The sequence below is a fragment of the Belonocnema kinseyi genome, chromosome 3 (genome assembly GCF_010883055.1).
Source record: "Belonocnema kinseyi isolate 2016_QV_RU_SX_M_011 chromosome 3, B_treatae_v1, whole genome shotgun sequence".
In the NCBI taxonomy this organism is placed as follows: Eukaryota; Metazoa; Arthropoda; class Insecta; order Hymenoptera; family Cynipidae; genus Belonocnema; species Belonocnema kinseyi.
The window spans coordinates 803,293-825,336 of NC_046659.1; the positions used below are offsets into that span (position 1 = coordinate 803,293).

At 38.0% G+C, this 22,044-nt stretch overlaps 1 protein-coding gene across 1 annotated transcript in view; it reads left to right on the plus strand.

The window, feature by feature from the left end:
• LOC117168930 (neurotrimin-like) overlaps positions 1-22,044 on the plus strand; it is a 380,276-nt gene that overhangs the window by 168,889 nt on the left and 189,343 nt on the right. The window contains exon 3 of the mRNA XM_033354915.1: positions 10,737-10,843. Coding sequence (XP_033210806.1) covers positions 10,737-10,843 — 107 coding nt within the window. The remainder of the gene's footprint in view (positions 1-10,736; positions 10,844-22,044) is intronic.

The following is a 22,044-nucleotide window of genomic DNA, read 5'->3' on the forward strand; positions in this document are numbered from 1 at the left end:
TAAAGAAAGTGAAAGAAAAAGGAAACGGAAGTCGCTTAGATTAGAAGCGTGAAAATTGTAAGTAATGGTAAAGTAAAAGATAAGTAGACTAAAATGCGTTTGTGTTCTCATACCCTCTCTCTCGCTTACACTCTCGCTTTCGTTCGCTCGCTCACTCGCTTACTAATAAGTCCTGAATTGCGCTATCGCAGGAAATAGAAATAAGGAACTAGATATAAGACTTTATGTAAATAGTTGTAAATAATTGTATATATAGAAAGGATAAGATTGTAAAACATATATAGATGTAAACGGAAAGATTGTAAGGAATGGAAGTCATGTAAACCCTTAGGGGACACATTATAAATAAAGAAGAAGAAGTGATTTCAATTATAATGATGATGAGGAGGGGGAAGATTATTTAAACAATAGTGATAAAATTATTGTAACTATTCCAAAAAACTTTAAAAAATAAAGGAATTGTTTTACTCCAACGACTTTGTCAACCAGATATACAAAAACGTGTAAAATGGGATTCACATTGTTCTTTCTTTATACATGGTAAAAGTGTAAAAAATGCAAATATCAGTGATCTAATAAACGATGCTATGAGATTGAGAAAAAATTTGAAACCGGCGGGCCGAGATCAGTTTGCCATGATTCTTCGTGAAATCAGTATGTCTAGAGAGATTGCCAGAAAAAGTAAATACTGGAAAGAAGATATAATTTATTCAAGAGGGAGAGAGAGAGAGAGAGGTAGTCGACGCAGAACCAAACTATCGCCTGGACTTTATGACTCACTAATGACTAAAGACGAAGAGGTCATTAGTGCTAACGAGGTATACAAAGGGTTCACTGACACGCCAGGTAGGAGTAAGAAGCGAGCGACACCTCGTAGCACAGGTTCGGCTAAAGCTCAAGGATCGAGAAGAGGTAGCAGCCAGTGGAGAACATTGTTTCTGAAACCATAAAATTGTTAGAAGAAATATATTTCGACCCATCCCATGAAGCCTTTTACTCAGGTATTGAAAAACTCGCAAACGCTGTGCGTGGAAGAGTCTCACGTGAAAAGGTGGTTGAATGGTTAAAATCTCAATACTCCTATAATCTACACGTACCAATTCATAGACATTTCAGGAGAATAAATTACGGTTTATCAAATATAGATGATTTATGGGAAGGAGATTTAGTTGATTTAACACATCTGAAAGATTCTAATGATGGATACCAGTATCTACTGGTGGTCATTGACGTGCTGAGTAAATACGCTTGGGTTGAGCCTCTTAAAGATAAATCTGCAAATGAAATTAGAAGGGCATTTGAAGTTCTTCTCGATAAAAGTGTAAAGCTTGCTGCTGTCTGTCTACAGAGCGATAGAGGAAAAGAATTTCTCGGTGCATTATTTCAAAAATTTTTATCGACACGGGGTATAAGATTTCTCTCTGTAAGTGATCGAAATGTTAAGGCTGCTGTAGTTGAACGATTTAATGGTACACTAAAAGAACGTATTAGGTGCTATTTTATGCATAGTAATACTCATCGTTACATTAATGTTTTACAACAGATTTCACAAGGTTATAATAATTCACGACATCTTGTAATTAGTGAAAAAGTATCTTGTATACTGGGTTTTTCACCACAAAAATTAGTATCAGATACTTCTCATTATGCTAATCACCCAGCAAGTTTAGTGCTTGGTTTACGCGAGAAAATATTCGTTTATTGCGATATTTGTGAACCTCACATTACGGGTGATGCGAAAATCACTCTTTTACGTATTATACCTGTCGATACCCGAAACTACATTTTTCATCCACATAAGTTACATATTTTTCCAATCCAAATTTCATTTCCCTACTTCATACTGATCTGCATTGCGACATTTTCAGACAAAAGAAATTTCTTCTCAACTGAGTCGAGATGCGTCTTCGACTCGTACGTACAAAAGATGCTTTTTGCCTTATGGACCCTGTCAAGACATGCAATTTACACATTTTGGAAGCATCGCTCCTTATTCATCGTTCAAAAATAAGCCCCCGTATTTTACTAGCACACGCAATAGCTCTATCACAAGGAACAGCAAAATACCCTATAACAAGAGTCGAGATCAAAGCGCGTACTTTACACGGAGATATTTACGGTGTAACTCTTGATAATGTTATTGTCGGACAGTTGCCTAAGATTATCGGTTTCGTAGAGAACAGAGCTTTTAACGATAATAGAGCACTAAATCAATTTAACTTTCAAAATTACAAGATTAATTTCTTAAAGAGGGTAATGATATCGACAGATATGATTACTCGCAAGCATTTTGTCTTTTTGCTTTTGACCTTACCCCTGATCTTTCTGCAAATTGTTATTCTCACTGAAATATCGTAAAGCATGGAAGTCTACGAATAGAGGTAATTTTTGAAGAACCATTAACAAACACCGTAAACTGTATCCTATATTTTTCGGCCTTTTATTTCTCGAAATTTCACACACATATGACATCCTAATGTACACATGTGTTTACTTAGGACAGGTTTGGACAGGAAGTGTCTTATCTTTTTACACTGTCACCGTTATTTCATAAAAATTCAGCTGTGTAAACATTGGAAAAAAAGGGATGAGAAAAATTCTTCAACATATGTCATCATATAAGCCTCTTTTTCGATGCCTAAAAGTTGTCTTTCATTTCGTTCAAAGGAGGCTAACAAGTCGGTTGACTCCTAACGTGGTTTCTCGGGTGTGTGTGTGTTTGCACGATGCTCTACTCTTTGTCACCGACATCTCCTTCGCCAAAATCATAATCAGTAAACATACTTTTTTATGTGACAAATAATATGGACTTCGTGATTGATATTGAAGGCTTTCGTGACCTTGAATATAACTTTATTGCAAAAGAAGTGACCGTCATTGCACTAGATCATAATGATATTGGACACCACCTTATCTCCTCTCGGATCTCTGTATCGCTACGAAAGAAAAAAATAACTGGCTCACCTGTTATTTTCACGGTATCGAATGGTTTAAGGGAGAAACCCCTACTAAGTATATGTATTCAAATCTACGCGATGTTGCAAAATTAGCTGGTCAGATATATACTAGAGGTCTGGAAAAAGCTGCACTTTTACAAGACATCACAAGTAGAAAGATTATCAATCTAGAAGAATTAAGCTGTCCTTCTTTTAAAAAACTGGAATCCAATAAACATAACTGTTTTCATCGCGGTGTGAAAAAAGGTACAATTTTTACATATGCTGTCAATAACGCAATTAGGCTGAAAAGCTGGCTTCAAAAACTAAGACGAGAAGAAATATCTCTTCGTGATTGTCACATTTTGTGACAACGAGGAAGGTCGCTGACAATATACAGATTTCTGTTTAAAAATCAAAAAGATCAAGACTGAGGTTTCTAATCCAGTATCCGTACTGCCTCGACTTGGAAGTCCTGGAAATAGAGATGGACAGTCTTCGAATACCTCAATCACTTCAAGTAATACCAAGACATACGACGGGTGTATTCGCCGCAGATCGGTTACCGAAGGTGTGGATGAGACCGGCTCCTTTAATTTTCAACACAGATCGACACCAAAAAAAAGGATCGCATTTGGTAGCTGCTTATATTGACCGAAATGGCCATGGAACGTACTTTGACAGCCATTGCCTACCGCCTCTTATTCCTCAACATCGCTATCGTCTGCGAGGAAACTGTACCCAATTTCGATGGAACTCATTACGATGTGTAATTAGTCATAATAATCATAATTATAACTATCATGTTTTTTTAATTTGAAGTGGATATATCTTTTAATTTTTAGCTAATTAAAAATTTTTTGAACATATTGACCGGTTTTTCTACTTGTCATTAGATGTCTTTTTTTAATTTACTGAATAAATCTATTTTAATAGGTTTAAATGTATTCCTAATCTCTTTTATTTATCATCCCATTCCTTTAGTAAATAAGCTTTATTATTAAAATTTAGACTTTAAAAGATTCATATTTAAATTTCATTCCTATTTAAAATGATTAATGCATAGTCTTAGACTTTAATTTTTAGAAATGACGTCAGGGAATTCCCTTTTCTCGGAAATTTATCTCCAGACGTGTGTGCAAACATAAGATAAGCATACATACACCTGCTTGCTTTATCTCTAGTCAGCAGAAATGGGTGAGGCATTTATGGAGGAGGCAGTTATGGGGGGTAGTATATTTCACGTGTTGCATAATCCCCCCTCCCCAGGAGTCAATGACCTCGCAGTGTTGTGGAGGGGGGAGGCGCCAGTCTAGACAGACGGCCGAGGAGTGGGTGTAGGCTGTCTGTCGCCCCATAGTTGGCCCTTACTACTTATACGCAGGCTTGTGTTGTTAAAAGCATATCAGCGATTACAGATGCATTCAATAACAATAAATAGTCGACATTTAAATGTGCCAATTACAAAAGGGTTGAAAATAAATAAATAAAAACACTTAATCTTCAATTCAACACCTCGTATTTTGAAATTAAGCTATAAGCTTGGTCTGTTCAAACTGTTTAACTCCTGAAATTGGTTTCAAATATTTTGAAGAAAAGAGGATTAGGAACAATTTTTATTCTAAGAGAACTAGTTGCAGAATTTAAAACAGAACAAGGCAAGATTGTTTCTTTTGTAAAGTTGAAACTTAAATGTAAATATTTTTGGTTATATAAATAAGAAAAATGTATTTACATACATATGATTTTCGGGACTATCAAGTGGTTTGATCATGATGCTGAAGAGATGGACATGATTTTATAAGAAGCTGCTATTTGCGCTGAAAATTTATTTAATTCAGAATCACATCCATCAAACGGGAAGAAAAAACCTAAAATATCATTAAATACAGTTTCAACAACAACAAAATTACACATTATAAATGAACCTGAGGAAAAAAAGAACAAGAACCTACTGCAACCAACCCTGTAACAAAACTCGTGGATCACCGTGACATAAGTGAGGATGAGGACAACTCGATCAAAGAAGATGATAAAGAATTAAAATTTTTCATTAGCTACAAGATTTCAGAAGAGTTTGGAAATATTGAAAAAGAAAACGAGGAAGTGAAGAGAGTGTTCGATTTGATTGACAGTTTTCACAACTCTCTGGATCGTGAAAATCATATCGATGAAATAATATCAGAGAGTCCTGGCAACGATGATGATGATATTACATTTTTTCTCCAGGTATACTCAATTGATTTTTTATGTACTCTTATAAAATAAAAAAAGAAGCTATTGTAAACTGACAGGCAGCTAGAGGAATTAACGCCAAATAAGAAAAAATATTTAATTAAGTGTGACACTTTAATCTTTTTTAAACATGATAATTAAGACAGTACTTTTAATATCGCGTAGTGTCGCGTAGTATCAATTTTCAGGCGCACACCATTTCATTTGATAGTTTTATGGTTAGAAACTAAAACGTGTAAACCAAGCCTTGTTAAAGGACGATCCAATGGACGTTTTGGGACACTTCCATATGGATTTATAGAATAATTTTATTATTTTTAGCAATACGTGCTTGATATAAATGTACGAATATGAAAATTGTACCGCTAAAATAATAATTTTCAAGAAAAATAAATTTTTTTTTTTAAATCACAAAAAAATCTCATTTTTTTTTTGAATCTATATACCCACTTTGCAAAATATTTCTTTTAAATATTTTTTTAATGCATGCAGCAACTAGCTAATTTTTGCATGCATACGCGTGTGTGTATGCAACAATACGCTCACTTATCGCTTGCACATTCATCGGCGGTAACGGCGGCGGCGCGTGGCAATTACTCAATGAAACTAGCTTATTTATAATAAAATGTATACAAGCATAATCAGTTAATTGTCAATATGGAAATGCGTTGGAAACATCCATAGAGCTTAATGATATGTGGTCTCACAGGATGCGGAAAAGATATTTGTAAAAGATTTCCTCCGATATAGGAATCATATGAATAATACACAGTTTTCTCGAATTCCATTCTACTTTTCTGAATGGCAACCTGGTTATAAAGAGTATGACAGTACTGTAGAATTTCGCGAACGTCTTCTGCAACCAGCTGACTTCGCCAACAACTCTCGTCCAAAACTTATAGTAATTGATGACTTGATGCGCGAAGCTTCAAATAATACTCTTGTGGATTTATTTACTAAAGGTAGGCATTATAAAAATATAAGCGTAATTTCAACCAAATGGATATGTTCTTTTAGATCTTAAGCAATACACACCTTTTAAATCAATCAAGGAAAGTAACATGAGTGAACAGATGCCAGTTCTTTGTTTGTAATGTCGCAGCACGCACGCGGCTCGAGCCGTAAAAAACAAGCAATCATTTTACATGCGTAGTGCCATCTAACAGATACATGTAGAAAAACTGTGCTGAACACATTTTATGTAAAATTGATTCGTTGTGTTTGTGAATGTGCTTTCAATTCACTTCGAGGAAACGTAACTCTTAATTCACCGTAAAAAAATAGTCCACGGAAACATGCACCAATTTTAAGAAAACTGATTGCAAAAAATGGTACGTGGAGAAGGAAAAAAGAAATTATTTGACAACCGATATTAGGCACAGTGTTAGCAAGCTAAATTGAATGTGTTGTTTGAGTAATAATGGGTCATGCGAGAAAAATGGTATTTGTACCACATAAAACGTAGAGTATTTGCAAGCACCCTTATCCTTGCATGCGGGGCAAGCACAGTTGCATGGTCTGTGGTGCGAGAAACACCCGGAGCTATCGCGCTTTTCGCAGCAACTTCTGCGTAACCATGCTGAACTACTCCGAAAAAGGGGCTATGTAAGGGGAATGCCTACTCTACCACAGCTAGAACAAGCCGGCAACAGAGAAAGAGAGGCGACATTGAGACCAACCGCGGGCAGGCATCCAATAGAGGAACAGCTCCCAAGGACTCTCCAAGGACCCGCTCCCGGCGAAATACACTTACAGAAATACAGTTCCCGCAGACAGTTTTACATATATCACGTCAAAAATCTAATACACTTATCTCTGTAACCTCATTTTCTAATGCAATTCACAGAAGACAACTTCATTCAAACACATTCTCAACTTTATCTGGTGTCCAGAACGGCATTGATTAATTATTAAGGGGCCATCCATATACCACGTGGACACTAGGGGGGAGGGGGAGGGGCCGGTATGGCAAAATTACACACTTGTCCACTTGTCCACGTGGACACACATTTCCCTCAATCTGTGGGAAATATACTGAAATGAGTCAAGGTATACTCTAGGTATACTCGAACTTTTATATTGTGCTTGTGCATGATAAAATTTTTATTTTTATTTTAATTATATTTTTTTACAACCTTTGTAATTCAAATCATGTTTAAGCTTACGTTCCTAAGCTAATCCGAATTTTTTCAGCCGATTCATCACTCCTTTCGGACTTCTTACAGACTGGGAGCTCGCGAAAATTCTATGGACGTCATGTTAGTACTCACTCAAATTTCAGATTCGTTTCTTCTCCTAGTCAACAGTTCGAAATTCGTTGAATGACTAACACTCTACTCTTGAAATCCACGTGGAGTTATGGTTTGAACGCTAAAAACTAACAAGAAGTTTGACTGGCAGCTTCTCGGTGGTGCCAAAGTTGACTGGCAGGCTATGAAAGCTGTTAAAAGTTCGAGTGAAAAACGTCATTTTATTACTCTTCAAATACATGTGGAATGATTGTTTGAATGCCTAAAACTAACTAGAAGTTTAACTGGCAGCTTCAGGGTGGTTCCAAAGTAGACTGGCAGATTGTCAAGCATATTAAAAATGAAAGGAAGAAAATTAATAACCAAGTAAAAGTTTTGTCCTTTTCATTAAATGAAATTTTCATCTATCCATCTGTCCTGGTACCCGCACTCCAGTTTCCTTGGTTCTACACATGTTGTGGGCATTCTATTTTAAAATGTCCTGTAAAACCACAGTGATAACAACTTAAATTTGTCGTGTCCTCATTCGTTTTTGTGTTTGAGTCCTGTTCTATGTCCGAGTTAGAACTTGTTTTTTCTTGTCAATCCCTATTATTATTAGCCGATTTTTCATTTTTATACCCGTAGTTTAACTTCTGGAACTCTGTTCATTATTATTACTTCCTAAATTATTTTGTGCTTTTTCTGTTGGGAATTTTATCATTCGATTGTCTTGAACTTGATTTAGGTCCAATAATATTTGATTAAACAATATTAACATTTGATTAAAAAGGTTGAATGGATATCTTCGTCTATTGTTTTTGAATCTATCTTGAAAACTGTATTGTTCTAAAATATTGTTTATATTGATTTAGAAAGGGTAGAGATGGGAATCCAAATGGAAAGAATGGAAATCGATTTTTGTATTGTTTTTCACCCTAATTATTTTGGTCCCTGTTTTGGTTGTCATTTCGACCATTTGACTTGTTACGAGATTCACTTTTATTTTTTCAGACAATTGAGTTTAAATATTTCTCTTACGTCTTCGCAAGACCTATGAGCTGTCGGGTTCAATCGAAACCTTAACTGTTTTGCCTATTTTTCCTTTCTTTAAAGAATCTTTCCTTTTGTTGATTCATAAATTCAACGAACTCTGTGCTTTTTAAAAGTTCGTAAGTTTATAAAACGAATATTATATTGTTTTTCAAAAATGATTCGCTTTCAAAAGTTTCGGTTATTATTTGTCTTCAATTATATATTGAGACTGATGCGCCTAATGAGTTTAAATCTTTGTTATCCGGGAAGAACGTATTATTTACTGGATAAAATGTTCTGTCTGGAATTTGAGTAATTTCGTGGGTGGCGGTTGTTTGTTACTAATTTGTGTTGGTTTTTTTATTATTGTTTGCAGACTCTGCCTTTGTCCGACCTATTGTGACATTATTCAAATTAATCTCTTGGTTTGAAAGAAGAGCAACGGCACCTTCAAAGTCTACGCAATCACAATCGCTGTCTATTATCAGAGGGTTGGCCATTGTGTTTTTAATTTTTCCTGAACTAAGCTTAATTTCATTTAAAATTAAGTTATTATCTCTTTCCAGGTTTCCTTTTTCTTTTATCTTTACTTATTCTTGTTTTTTAAAGAATACATTTTTACTTTCCCAAATAATATACAATAACTCTTTCCGGACCTTACTTTTATTTTTACCTGATTTAGTCTATTTCTTCTAGATTAAAATTCATTTTGCCACAATTATTGAAAAGGTAAGATGTTTCTATTTGTTCACGTTTCGGTTTTTCCTAGCGTACTTCGCATTATGCTTTTACGAACATCGCACGCGAGCAATGGTCAATTTGGCGAGGCAATGGATCAAACAGCATGAAAAAAAGATTCCAAAAATTTGATAGTGAGAGTCGAGATTAGAGAAATTAAATTTTTGCATTGCGTTCCTTTTTTCTCGGCAGGTTTATAATTTTAAAAGGACAAGGATAGTGGCTTTTTTGAGGTGGGTGCCAGATATTGCAAAAGTAATACCAAGGAGGGAAATAGAGAAATGGAATGCCGAGAATCAGGTAGAGACACAATAAAACGAGAGATTGTAATAAAAACAAAACGGCATTTATTGCCACTTACAGAACGGTGAGGCCTAATACCTGTAGAGCGGTAGGTAGGCCTTAGACGGTAGGAAGGTCCTATCTAAAGGGTTGTCCGATAGGATCCTGGAAGTGTGAGGGGAAGGCTTCCCTAAGATTAGCGCGTCAGAATGGCAGCGAATGGGCCGGGATGCATGGTGACGAGAGAGAGAGAGCGAGATGCGGGCACTTAGTTGACACACTGTCTTCTCACTCTGGTTTTCACGAGCGCGAGCTAACACAGTATGACGATAGGGGATACGATCATGTGGGACCTCGGGACGCCTCGGGGGGTTCCGCCTAATCTCGGACACGACCCGGCAACCCTTTCGTGCACGACCGTGCTGATTCCCAATAAATGGTAACGATTCTGTTACAACATTCCTTCTCTACTTCCATCACCATTCTTATCATTGCTCTGCCTTTTTAATTTTTTCTCTTTGCATTTAAAACCTGCGATTTGTAAGCTGCTGGTAATCTTTCCGTTTTCTTTATCTTATCCCTTTCCATCTAGTCACGTCTCCATCGTTACTGCTGCATTTCATTGTCTCAAATTTCTCATAAACTCCCTATCCTTTCTTTCCAAGCATACTATATTGTAGTAGCATATCCTCCAATCTTCCTTACTTTCGTTCCTCGTCTCTTTTTGTTTCCTGATTTTTCTCATTTCTATATCTTTTGTTCCTTTCTCTTCAAGAGTTTCTTCGCGTGGAGTTATGCATTGCGACATTTAGCCAGATAAATTTGCGACACTTTACACCCAGAAAGAATTCTCTAGGCTAAAAAATGAGTCACCACGCACTTCGAATATCGGACAATTTTTCTCTTGTCGGTCATTTTAAATCATAAGTATGTTCACTATCTGGTAAGAGTTACGAAATTACAATTATTTAGGCTTTCATTTCATCAGCTAGGAGGTATGGAATAAATAATTTTTGATTATTTTCGAATTAAAAGAAAAAACCTTTTTTGAGATAACACAAGAGGTACCCATTCTCCATACTTTACGGTTTATCACGTTTAAAAATAACGAGCAGACCTCCCCTTCCTTTGTGTAAGATACCATATGTAGACGCGCCCATATGCTTCTATGTGTGTCGACAATTACAAGTTGATAAACACTACTTCTTCTCGCCATAATTTTAATTATATCATAATTCAGCATTTAATATAAAATGGCGTGGAATAATAACAGCATTTACAGGAAGGGCGTTTCAACCAGAGTTTACCGCTCCTATTGCGAATATCACAGTAGCGCTTGGAAGAGATGCTACCTTAACCTGTTTAGTGGAACACCTAGGAGGATACAGGGTAAGTTTTTTAAATAAATAATCTGAAAGTAATACAAGGCAGCACAATAAGGCATACCTGTACAGCATGATATAATATGATGGTAGTGTCATAAGTGGCAATTTATGTAATATTTATCCCTTTTGGTAAAAGAAAAATTAATATACCTTTGGCAACATGTAACTTCGAATGAATTCAATGAACACCTACTATGTGGGACGCCAGACCTTCCTAGGTTCAGAAACAAAAAAAGTACGGCAAATAGGCAAAATCGCAAAAGGTATGTCAGAAATATAATCATAACTTTTAAATTCTACGCTTGACTTGAAAAACAAACAAAATGCTACTAAAAAATCAGGCGTCGAAAACTATGCTGGAAACGTAGTTCGAAACAGTTTCGAGACCGTTGTGGAAATTCGGGACCGTATCCTAATTAAACCCTGATTTATAATAAAGTTTAGGTGTTATACCTTAAAAGATTTTTCACTACATTATTTAGTTGATTTTCACTCAAATTAAAAAAATCTATGCCCGAATTTGTTTTAAAAAATAATGAAATTCATGAAATTAGTTTGTCTATCGTCGAAATAAAATAACCAAATCTTTTGCACTCATGTATGTATATTCAGTCTTTCCCTTTTACGGTTTTGAGGACCTCCGCTCCCTGAACACATGTTTACATTCTAGCATGAATCTAACTTAACCACTACTTATATTATAATGTCTCACCTTACTAAACAATAACTATATTAATCTATTAACTCTACAATGATGAAAACAACGATCTTGCGGTGTTTCCGTTTCCTCTTCAAATTAAAATAGTTTCTCCATTATTTTAAAATAAAACTTGTTACTAGCTACTTTTCTTTAATAGGATTAACCATTTGGCTCTGCTATGTTCCCTTGCTCTCTGTTACTTTTGCCAATTTTGTTTTTCGAATCTATCAAGCATTTCAAATGCAGAATAAAATGTTATTTTAAAGGCTTTGAAACTATACCAATAGTCGACTATGAGAATGAATTACTATTTTAAGTAAATAATGGTTTCAAAAATGTCGAATGGAACCTTGAGCATCGGTGATCCCGTTGCGTCCCTTTATAAGTCTTAAACGTGGCCCCAAAGCCCTCTCCATAGAGAGAGGAACGCGGATACGCTGTTGGCTGATATTTCATACTCACTGATACGCAAGCTGCCTGTGAGTGTTAGACTATTCCCCGGAATCGCAGGGCAGTGGCAGAGGATATGAGTGGAAGTCTCATTATCCTTTTCGCACAGACGACAGAGAAGACTTTCTTCAAGCCCTATCTTATGCCTGTGGTACTGGAGGTTTCCATGTCATGTAAACATTTCTGTTAGGACTTTGACTTTATTCCTCCCGAGCTTAAGTATTTCTTTCGCTCGATGAGGGTTTAGCTTTGATCCTAAGAGTGTTTTAGCCTGTCTGCAGTCAGAGACCGCATCCCACTCATTCTGATATTCCTCCATCAGCCAACTGTTGATATCATCAGTGACCAACCTACTGGAAATGCCTACAACTGGCTTAGTTCCAGTAAGATTCCCCTTTGCTGCTAGCTTTGCTAGCCTGTCCGATAACTCATTGTCTCTGATGACACTGTGTCCAGGGATCCAGAGCAGAGTGACTCGGTTTTCTGTCGTTAGCTTATTCAGTGCGTCAAAGCACTCCCATACTAACAGCGGCGTTGTCGTTGTTCCATTCAGAGCCATGATAGCAGCCCTGCTATCTGAGCAGGTGCGAATGTTTCTTTGTCCGCCATACTCCATTGCCTTATAGGCTCACTTGAGCAAGGCCATAATCTCAGATTGTAGAACTGTTGCGTAAAACCCCATCGCAATTGTAAAGCCCATTCCGGTCCTTTTACGGTATACACCTGCTCCAGCGTTCCCCTTGTTTCTGAAGCCATCTGTAAACCAGTTGTCTCCATCACTGGGCAGGTGTGCATAACTTTTGAGATACTGCTATCGTTTATTATATTTAATCTCCAGGCAGCCTTCGCAGCCAGCTTTTTTCATCACCACCTTTTCCCTATGGTTCTTCTACAGAGCCAAAAAGTCGCTACTAGCTTCTTGCACTTGTTTTCCAGGTGCTGTTTCCATGACAGCTTCTTATACAGGAGGACTCCTAGATATTTGGCTTGCTCTTTGATTTCGAGTTTTTGTCCAGCCAATTTCAATGTACTTGTGGTTCCCCACTTGTACCTTCTGGTCAACACAACTGCATCCGTTTTGCTCGGATTGACTGATAGTCCAGTCCTCTGAGACCATAAATCTATTATTCTTAGTGCTTGCTGCATTACTCCGAAGAGCGCATCCAGATGCTGACCGCGCACGATGACCACTATATCGTCCGCATAGCCTAAAAAGTGAAGGCCGTGACTCGTAACTAGATAAAACAATTCATCCACTATCATGCACCATAGCAAGGATGATCGAACACCCCCCTGCGGACATCCCGAGTCAACGGATCCACATAAAGTGGTGTCACCCTTAGTCGTGGTTAGATTAGAGTCCGGGTATCTCGTATCCGCACCCACCACAGCCAGGGGTCAGTCCTCTGATCGACCGTCAGCTTAACCCCAGAGGAGTGCCTGTTCGTTGGCTACTGGGCAGTCTTGTGCCTCTTCAAAGTGCTGGTTATCGGCGTTGTGGTCGCCGATGTGCCAGGTACTGCAGCTGCTTCACTAGCCCGCTGCGCTTGCCTCCTCAGTCTCCTTTTCAGGGAACCGCTGATGCGTTTCTTCTTATTGGGAGACTGATTGGCCACTCGCGTTTCCATTGCCTCACTCAGAGGCTCCTCAGCTCCCGAAAAAGCTGCGAGCAAAGCCGCTGCTTGAGTAAGGCTTGTCGGAAAGACAGATTGGGATGAAAGTGTTATGCTAGACCCTTTAGGGCCCAGCCCCATTCCCCCCTCCACCAACTTCCTTTCTCCTTCACCTTTTGGTAATTTTGCGTGTTCTATTTTGGTTCCCACGAGTAGCTAAGGAAATAAAAGGTCCGCACCTGCAGAGCCCCGCATGCAAGGGTAAGACTAATTACTTTAGAAGGTCGTCCGGTGTCCCCGTAAGGCCGTTTGGACACCTTCGTAACCCCTAGGTGCCAATTTCCATGTGTACGATCACTCTACACCCATCGCTCAGGGGGGTGGTCATATTGAGCGAGAAACTCAATGAATACCCGTTCGCAGGCTACCACACCAAATGAGGGCTGTTTCTTGGTCTCTGTGCGGCCGCAGTTCATTCTCGTGCCGATTCCAGAAAGTGGAGATCGGTCCGGGAGAGACCTCGACCCAGGCATCCAGAACGCCCGTGTTAACTGGGCTCTTTTACCCTTTTATCATACTGCAATCATACATACTAGGAGATCTCGTTTATAGGGATCCTTCTCAAAACACCCAGGAGAGCCCGTTTATACTGATCCTTTGATCTATATTCATACGCATACAGGCTGATGTCCGTTTGATCCTTATGTCCCATACGCTTAAGCCTGTTAAAGCTTAAAGGTCGTAAAGCCTCTAGGGGAGGCCTCAGACCCTAAAGTCAACGTTGTCATATGACAAATTACCACTGAAAGAAAATAGGTGTGATTGTTGTTCTCAAGGCAGCTTCTAAATATTCCTATGAGAAATCTATAGTGCCACCAGAAATATGAAATATAATTACATTTAAAGTACTGAGTTTTAAAACATTTATAGTCACAAAGTCCTGCCAATCTGTACGCGAAAATTAACAATCTTAAGTGACTTTATCTTTAATTTAGGTGTTTACTCAGGTAGATAAAATTTAAGCGCCTACAATACTGGCAAGAAACCAGTCTTGGGTCAAATTTTTTATCTGACGTGTGACTCATTTTGACAGAAGAAAGTTTGATGCTCAAATTACTCTCTAAGTACGAAATAAAAATGTTAAACGGGAAGTAATATCTCGAAACAAAATAATTATTAGCTGAGTCATAAGAACTTTCCGGTCTATAGATATTTAAGGAATCGATAGAAAAAAGTAAAAACAGGAAACTTGAAACCAAAATTTTGTAAAAGTAATTCGACGAACTTGTAGGGCGGAGATTAGTTGAGAGACTTCTCGTATTTTTTTCAGATGATGACTGTAAACTGCTGACCATCCTAGATTTCTGGTCGCTCCTTCATTATTTTGCTAAGTCTTCTTGGCAAACGGTGAGCATAATGCCTTCACTTCGAGCTATCGCTTCTCCTCTGACAACTACTTAGCACACTGCTCGTATGGCTTTGCGTCTTGTCTCCTTCACCAATCATGTACTGATGCTCGGTTGAAACCATTCAAGCGGGCTAAGTGGCATAGGTCAACCTCAGCCAGTCGACGATTCCTTGATGCCGGATATTGCAATCTGGACATTCCGGGCAACACAGCAACAAGTCCCTTAAGCAACCGGCACATCTTTCAAGAGCCTGTTCTTGTTCTATTCCATAATGATAGGTAATGTAGGCAGTGTCAAATCCATCCACTCCACATATATGGTTGAATCCCGGGCGATACGGAAAACCGCAACTCCAGAAGGGTTGGTCCGTTGAACGACGATTCAGACATCCGATGATGTGTCCTTGACCAACGCTAGACATAAAGGTTTTTTTCCCTTGGTTTATTTTCGTAGCTTTCATTCGCTTGAAAAGGATTTCGGCTCGTTTGATGATAATCTCTTTTAATAATTACCTGATGGGAAATCTACCATGTAGATAGATTGTTTCAGTCCTTTTCTGTTAACGAGGTTAGGGACACCCAACTACTCCAAGACGTCTTTGAAAGTCGGCAAATCGCTGGCAGGCCAAGGCTTCACTATCACCGACGGAGGTGTGAGTGCCTTGATGCTGTAGGTGGTTTTCGACTCGAGGAGCACGTCAGCTTCGCTAGGGATTCGGTTTTCTCTGGGATTTTCTGCTTGGATCTGAGCTTCGGTGACTCTTACTGGTTTTATCAATTTTATTTCTGACGATATTAGGTTTTTTATTTCATCGAGCAGCATCTTGGCCTCTTGGCTCAGTTGCTTTAGTTGGCATACATCAACTGAGGTGAAATCAGTGCAACTAGAATCTCATTGCCTCCAACTGCCTCTAGATTTTCTCTTTTTGTTCTTGGAGTTCCTTGAACTGCTCCAAGAGTGCATCTTGTAGAGATTGACTAGAACTCTCGCTGTTGGGTCGGCCATGACTGTACATTCGGCTGTCAGTTACTAACCCAAATCGTGGCAGTTGGCGTAATCGGTGTTAAAAATGTACGCTACTTAGCACGCAAACTTTGACAAAGTATTTTTAAACTATGAATACTATATCTTCCTACCATTTACCAGCTTTGTCTTTTAATTCAACTGTCGCCAGTCCTAGCACCCTACTGACAAAAGTTGGCCTTAAGTAGCGATGTGCCAATTTTGACAAATAACCGTCAGCCTTGTTGTTCAATTTTTTACGAGGGTCATATACCTCAATACAAACATCAATTTTAACAGACATTACCCTACCCGAATTAGCTTCGACGAGCCGTTGCTCAGAGTATTTCTTTAAGTGATTTTCTATTCCATGGCGGAACTCATCTATTTACCCATTCGTTTTAGCAAATAGTCATCTAAACAGTCTACTGTGCTGTCTTTTTTTAATTCAGGGGATTCTCATGTATGTCTGATAACGGCTTCGCGATCATGATTTAGAAAGAAAAGAGATATTCTACTTGCCAAATTTGATACAGTCTTGTGAGCTAATTGCATCTTTGACAAGTTCTTATCTTATTCATCGTGGATGGCATTTATGAATGCGGATTTCATTGATTTAATTGTCCTATTCACACGCTCAACTGGATTACTTTGGGAGTGAGTCAATGTGGTCGTTAAATGTGTAATTCCTCTGGCCGCCAAAAAGGTCCTGGCGTCGTTGTTAACATATTCAGTTCCGTTATCCCTGATAATGGGCTTTGAAGTACTACATTATTTTGATGCAAATCTAAAAATCTCCAACCTAAGACTTTACATCTAAGGTTATTTCAGACCTATAATTATTCTGTGCAATTTTATCTAGAGTTTTATTATTGGCTAGGTGACCGCATTGTGGAGTGTCATGATTTTGGCGTAAGATAGTCAGAATTTCATTCGAGTTTTAAAAACTTTTTCCAATGATGTTTATCATCTATTAAGGCCTTTTTGTAATCAGGACAGTGGTAAAACAATTTGTCATTTTCGATTTTCCAATCACAAAATCGTTCGGGTTGTTTTTCAATCAATTTGTATTTCGCCTCGTACCAGTTCTGGTCACACATCGTATTTAATTGAAATTGTGCCTGAATAAACTCCTCTAACTTTTTCCCAACCCTTAGTGTTCCGGAAAGAATTAAGCAAGGTTTAATTATTTTGATAAATATTGTAAAATAAGAATCTACTGATACGTATATTTATAAAATCGTGTGACTTTTAAAATAGTAGGAAGGGTAATATAAATGATAGTGCGAGGAATATTTTCTCATATGTTTAGTTTCTCGCTCTGTAAAAGGATAAAATGCTTAAATCTCAAATTCAATGATACTTATTTAACCATAAAAATGTATATGGATTAAGTTAGGTGTTTACTAAGAAGGAATAAAATGACTGCGATTGCGTGAATGAAATAATACATGATATCGGCTTTTGAGAAATGCCGGCCTTTGATTTAAAGCCGCAAGACCTGTGCGAGACGTGGCGAATTTAATGTTTAAAAACAGCATTGAAATTAAAAACCGCTTTCGGCCGCCAAAGTTGATTCGTAGAATAAGGTGTTTATCGAGTTGGCAAACATAACTTTAGTTCGCGACTCATCATTTATTACTGCGGTAAATTTATACTCGAAATTTTTATTTCTGCGTTACGTGTTTAGGAATGTTTTGAGCCAAGCGTTGGTTAATCATAAATAGTTTAAGAAATCTTACTATTGTAAAAGATGCTACAACAAATTTGAAAACTTGTTATTCAACTTTAATTTGGAAAATGAATTAGAATTTTAGATGCTTTGATTTTTCTTCATGCTGGGTCTCCGGGTGCATGGAAAAATCCATGTACTATCGGCCAATTATACGTGCACAGTTCGCTGTGGCCGTGATTACCTGGGAAAAGCAAAAGCTTTTCTTAGTAGTAGGGTAAATTGACTAACGTGCACGGATCAACATATACGTTTACACAAACACACACACTCACTTACTTCCATATACAATCTTATATTCTCGCGCTCGCATATTCTTTTCCTTTCTTTCTCTCTCTCTCTCCCTCTCTCTCTCTATCAGTCTTTTACTCTGAACTATACTCGCATGATTGTCCCTCTATCTTACATAACCGTCCACCCTTCTCCATCTTCACCTGTCCTTCTTAGCCTACCCCACTTCACATTTGCCCATTACACATGTCACATACACCTAGGACAAGCTCCGTGGCCGTGAGGCCTGGGACCAAGCTGCGCGCGAATTTTCAGCATATGCTGGATTAGAGATTGATGGGGTTGAGCAGAGGGGAAATTGAGTAGAGGGAGAAAAGATGCGAAATTATAAAAGATTGCGCTCACTCATTAGCGGGGTCTTTTTTTGTTCTGGCATCTTGATGAGGTACGTAGGCACCACTCGCGACTAATTAATTGTGCTCTGATTTTTTTTCCGTTCTTTGTATTTAGTCTAATTTCGGCACAGCGTTTAACAGTTTTGGATTTTATTATTTCTTGTACATTCAGTCAAATTTTGGCACATCGTTTAATGTTAAAATCATTTTGTAAACATAGATTTTTTATCATCTTTTTATAGTGAATTAAAGCAAACCAATATCTATTCGAAATCAGTATTCTTAATAATGAAAAATACATTATCGCAGCTCCTGTTTAATTTGCGTATTGACTCCAAAATTGGAATGATTGTTGTTTCGCTTACAAATCGTTTTGAACTAAGGTATTATTATTTTAATATTTCTTACTCGTAAATCATAACTTCTTTTAAAACTGTTTATATGTATTTTTATGGTGTATTAACTTATTATAGTTATTATTTACATACTCTAAAAAAAGCACGCAGTGATGCTGAAACGTCGTCGAAGTTTTAATTTTTGTTCTAAAAATAAATGGAGTTGACTTGAAAGCTCTAATTTATTTTTATTAGGCCGTGGCTGTAAGACAGGACAAATAATTTTTTCTACAATTCATTATTTTCAACAAAGTTGTTAAATTGTCAACCAATAAGATGAATTTTCGACGTAGAAAATTGATTATCCACAAAAAAGACAAATTTTAAACAAAATACATAAATTTCAACGAAATTATTTAATTTTAAAGTGAAAAGAGAAATTACCTACAAAAAGTTGAATTTTTTAATTGAAAGGACTCCGCACTAAATGTATGGGAAAATGGCTTTCAATGGATTTAGCTGAATCTTTGTGATTTTTCAGCTTAAGAGTGCCAGATGAAATATCCGTGAAAAAATTTAAAAAATTGACAGTTTTAGCGCTATGCGGCGCTAGGCGCTCAAGATCAGTAAATAAAACGAATTACAACAGATTTTGTTACAAAAGCGATGTCAACGTAGAAATCACAGTTCAGATCGTGGTTTGTCATATTTTCGCCTACACCGTCGACTCATATAGCGCGCTTCTCAAAACGATCAAACGCTAAGCGCCCAAGATTTTACCTTGACTAATTAATCACTTCTTTAAAAGCAGAATTGGTATCCAAAGTAACATTAGTAACTAGTGCGCACATCGATAATACCATTCTACCCTTCGAAAGAGGGTTAAACGCTAAGCGCTCAAGATCAGCGAATAAAACCAATCCTAGTAACTTTAGCGACAAAAGCGATGTCACTATAAGAATCATGCATCAGAAAGTAGTCAGTAATATGTTTAGCCAAACCAATGACAATATGAGTCAAAACCGTTGATTCATATAGCGCACTTCTCAGAACGGATAAACACTAAGCGCAGAAGATTTGAACTTGACTAAGAAATCACTTTTTCAAAGGCCTTTCATAAAAGAAATGACAGACAAACATACCGTCGTCGATGGAAGTAATGAGTGAATGCTGCATGATGAACGCGTCCTCGGGTTGCGGATAGAGGGTCCCTGTACAAAGGGTTTCTGCTGAATATGGTTAAAAAAATAAATAGACAGTCGCGGACAATTGTGTAGGGGTGGTCCCGAAGGAATTAAGCCCCCAGCGGAGGTGTGAAAACCGTGACGAAGGCTAAATGGCAGCTGGGTGAGGTGTAAAAGGGGCTATGTAAGCGGAACGCCTACTCTACCACAGCTAGAACAAGCCGGCAACAAAGAAAGAGAGGCGACACTAAGACCAACCGCGGGAAGGCATCCCAGAGATGAAGAGCGATGCTTTACGACCCGCAGAACCATCAACACCAAGGTTTCTCTCAAGCCTAAAGATCTGGCTGAAATGGATGACGAGGTTCGTGGACATTTTTTCGTTGAATCCGACCTCTGGGCTATCAATTATTGTGTGTATAATGTAGCGAGAGCTTTGGCCGATGCGAACCGTAAAACAAAACCAACGGCTGATATTTAAGACCAAAAGGGGAATGCATCAACTTGCCATAAAGATAGGCTGGGCAAGACAGTACGCGTCCCGCATTCAATGTGTGATTGACTACATCACATCTGGCAGGAACTTTACCGCCAAGGTTCGAAAGTTCGCGCGCGAACTTCGGACCCGTTATCACACACTTAACAAGACAAAGCTGCTGACAAAAACATCATAGCCAAGGAGAATGAAAAGAAAGAGAGGTATCGAGACCTTATAAGGGAGTTGCAACGATTGTACCCGGAATATTCTGTTAAACTGATCGTCCTTATCATCGGCGCTCTTGGAGGTGCCAAGCTTTCACTTGTTAATAGCCTAAAAAGCATCCCTGCGTGGCAACAATATGCTAGAACACTTGCGGGGAAAATGCAGAAGGCGGTTGTCCTTGGGTCGCTCCGTGTTCTTAGGGTCCACGAGGCTTTGCTGGATCGTCGTATTGATTCCTTTACAGACTGTAACCACCTATCTCACGGTTGTGAGACGTGGTTATGGCTGAAATTTTACCGCGATTTCGCTGGAAGCGGGCGCAATTTTTGAGATTAGCATCCGCTCTTGGAGAAATCCTGCGGTTGTCCTTATGAAAAATTTTTAATTATATATACACATACATATACATATATAATAGTATTAATATTTTCCCAATATCTTGATTTTATTTTAAAGCAGATAGAGATATAAACAGAACCACCTAATTGTCACGACCGGCAATCGTGCAGCTCTATTCAAATCTGGGATCACTGATCTATACACGGTGTCTTTCACTTTTTAATTATTTCCAACACTGTGACTATTTCTTCCCTTGTTATGTCCTCTTCCACATCCCTTTTTCTACCACATTTTCTTTCATTTCTTACATTGCGTTCCCCATTTTGATATTCCTGACTTTTTCCTTAAACTGATGTTTATCTTCTATCGAACAATCCCTACTTCTCGCCTTTTTTACTTTCTTTTAAGCCTTATGGCTAATACTCTTCCTTCCCTCTAACGTCACTCTTATTGGAAAGTGATCCGAATCTATCAAATTTCCTACCTCTAGATCCTTGACCTTCTCTCCTACCACGTCGTCCACTACCACATCATTAATTATCGTCCCCATTTTTCTCCCAAACGTGTATATTTGCCTTCCTTATACCTTTTTATATTTTTATTTAAGATAAACCATGCCATCTTCTCCAGGCTCTTAAACAAGCTCTTTCCTTCCCCATTGAGTATCTTCTCTTTGGATTTTCTTCCTTGCTGTCCATCTCATTTCCTTTCTCCTCTATCTCCTGTTCTCGTATTAAAATCTCTTAGCATGAAAAACCTAATCACTTGAGTATTTTCTTCCATAAGTTCTCTCAAGCTCTCTGATTTCCCCTGCATATGACCGTTCTTTACACCCACACTACCTTCAACCTCTCTCCTCCTATATTAATCTCTTCTACTATTACTCGTTCTTTTTGTTCCTTTATCTCTTTGTCAACCTTTTTGTCATACATTATTAAGGAGGTTATGCTGAAGAGAGAAATAGGGAAATGGAATGCCGAGAATCAGGTAGAGCCACAATAAAACGAGATATTGTGATAAAAACATTATGGCATATATTGACACATATAAAACGATCAGGACCGATACCCGTGGCGTGGTAGGTAGGCCTTAGATGGGTAGAAGGTCCCTTT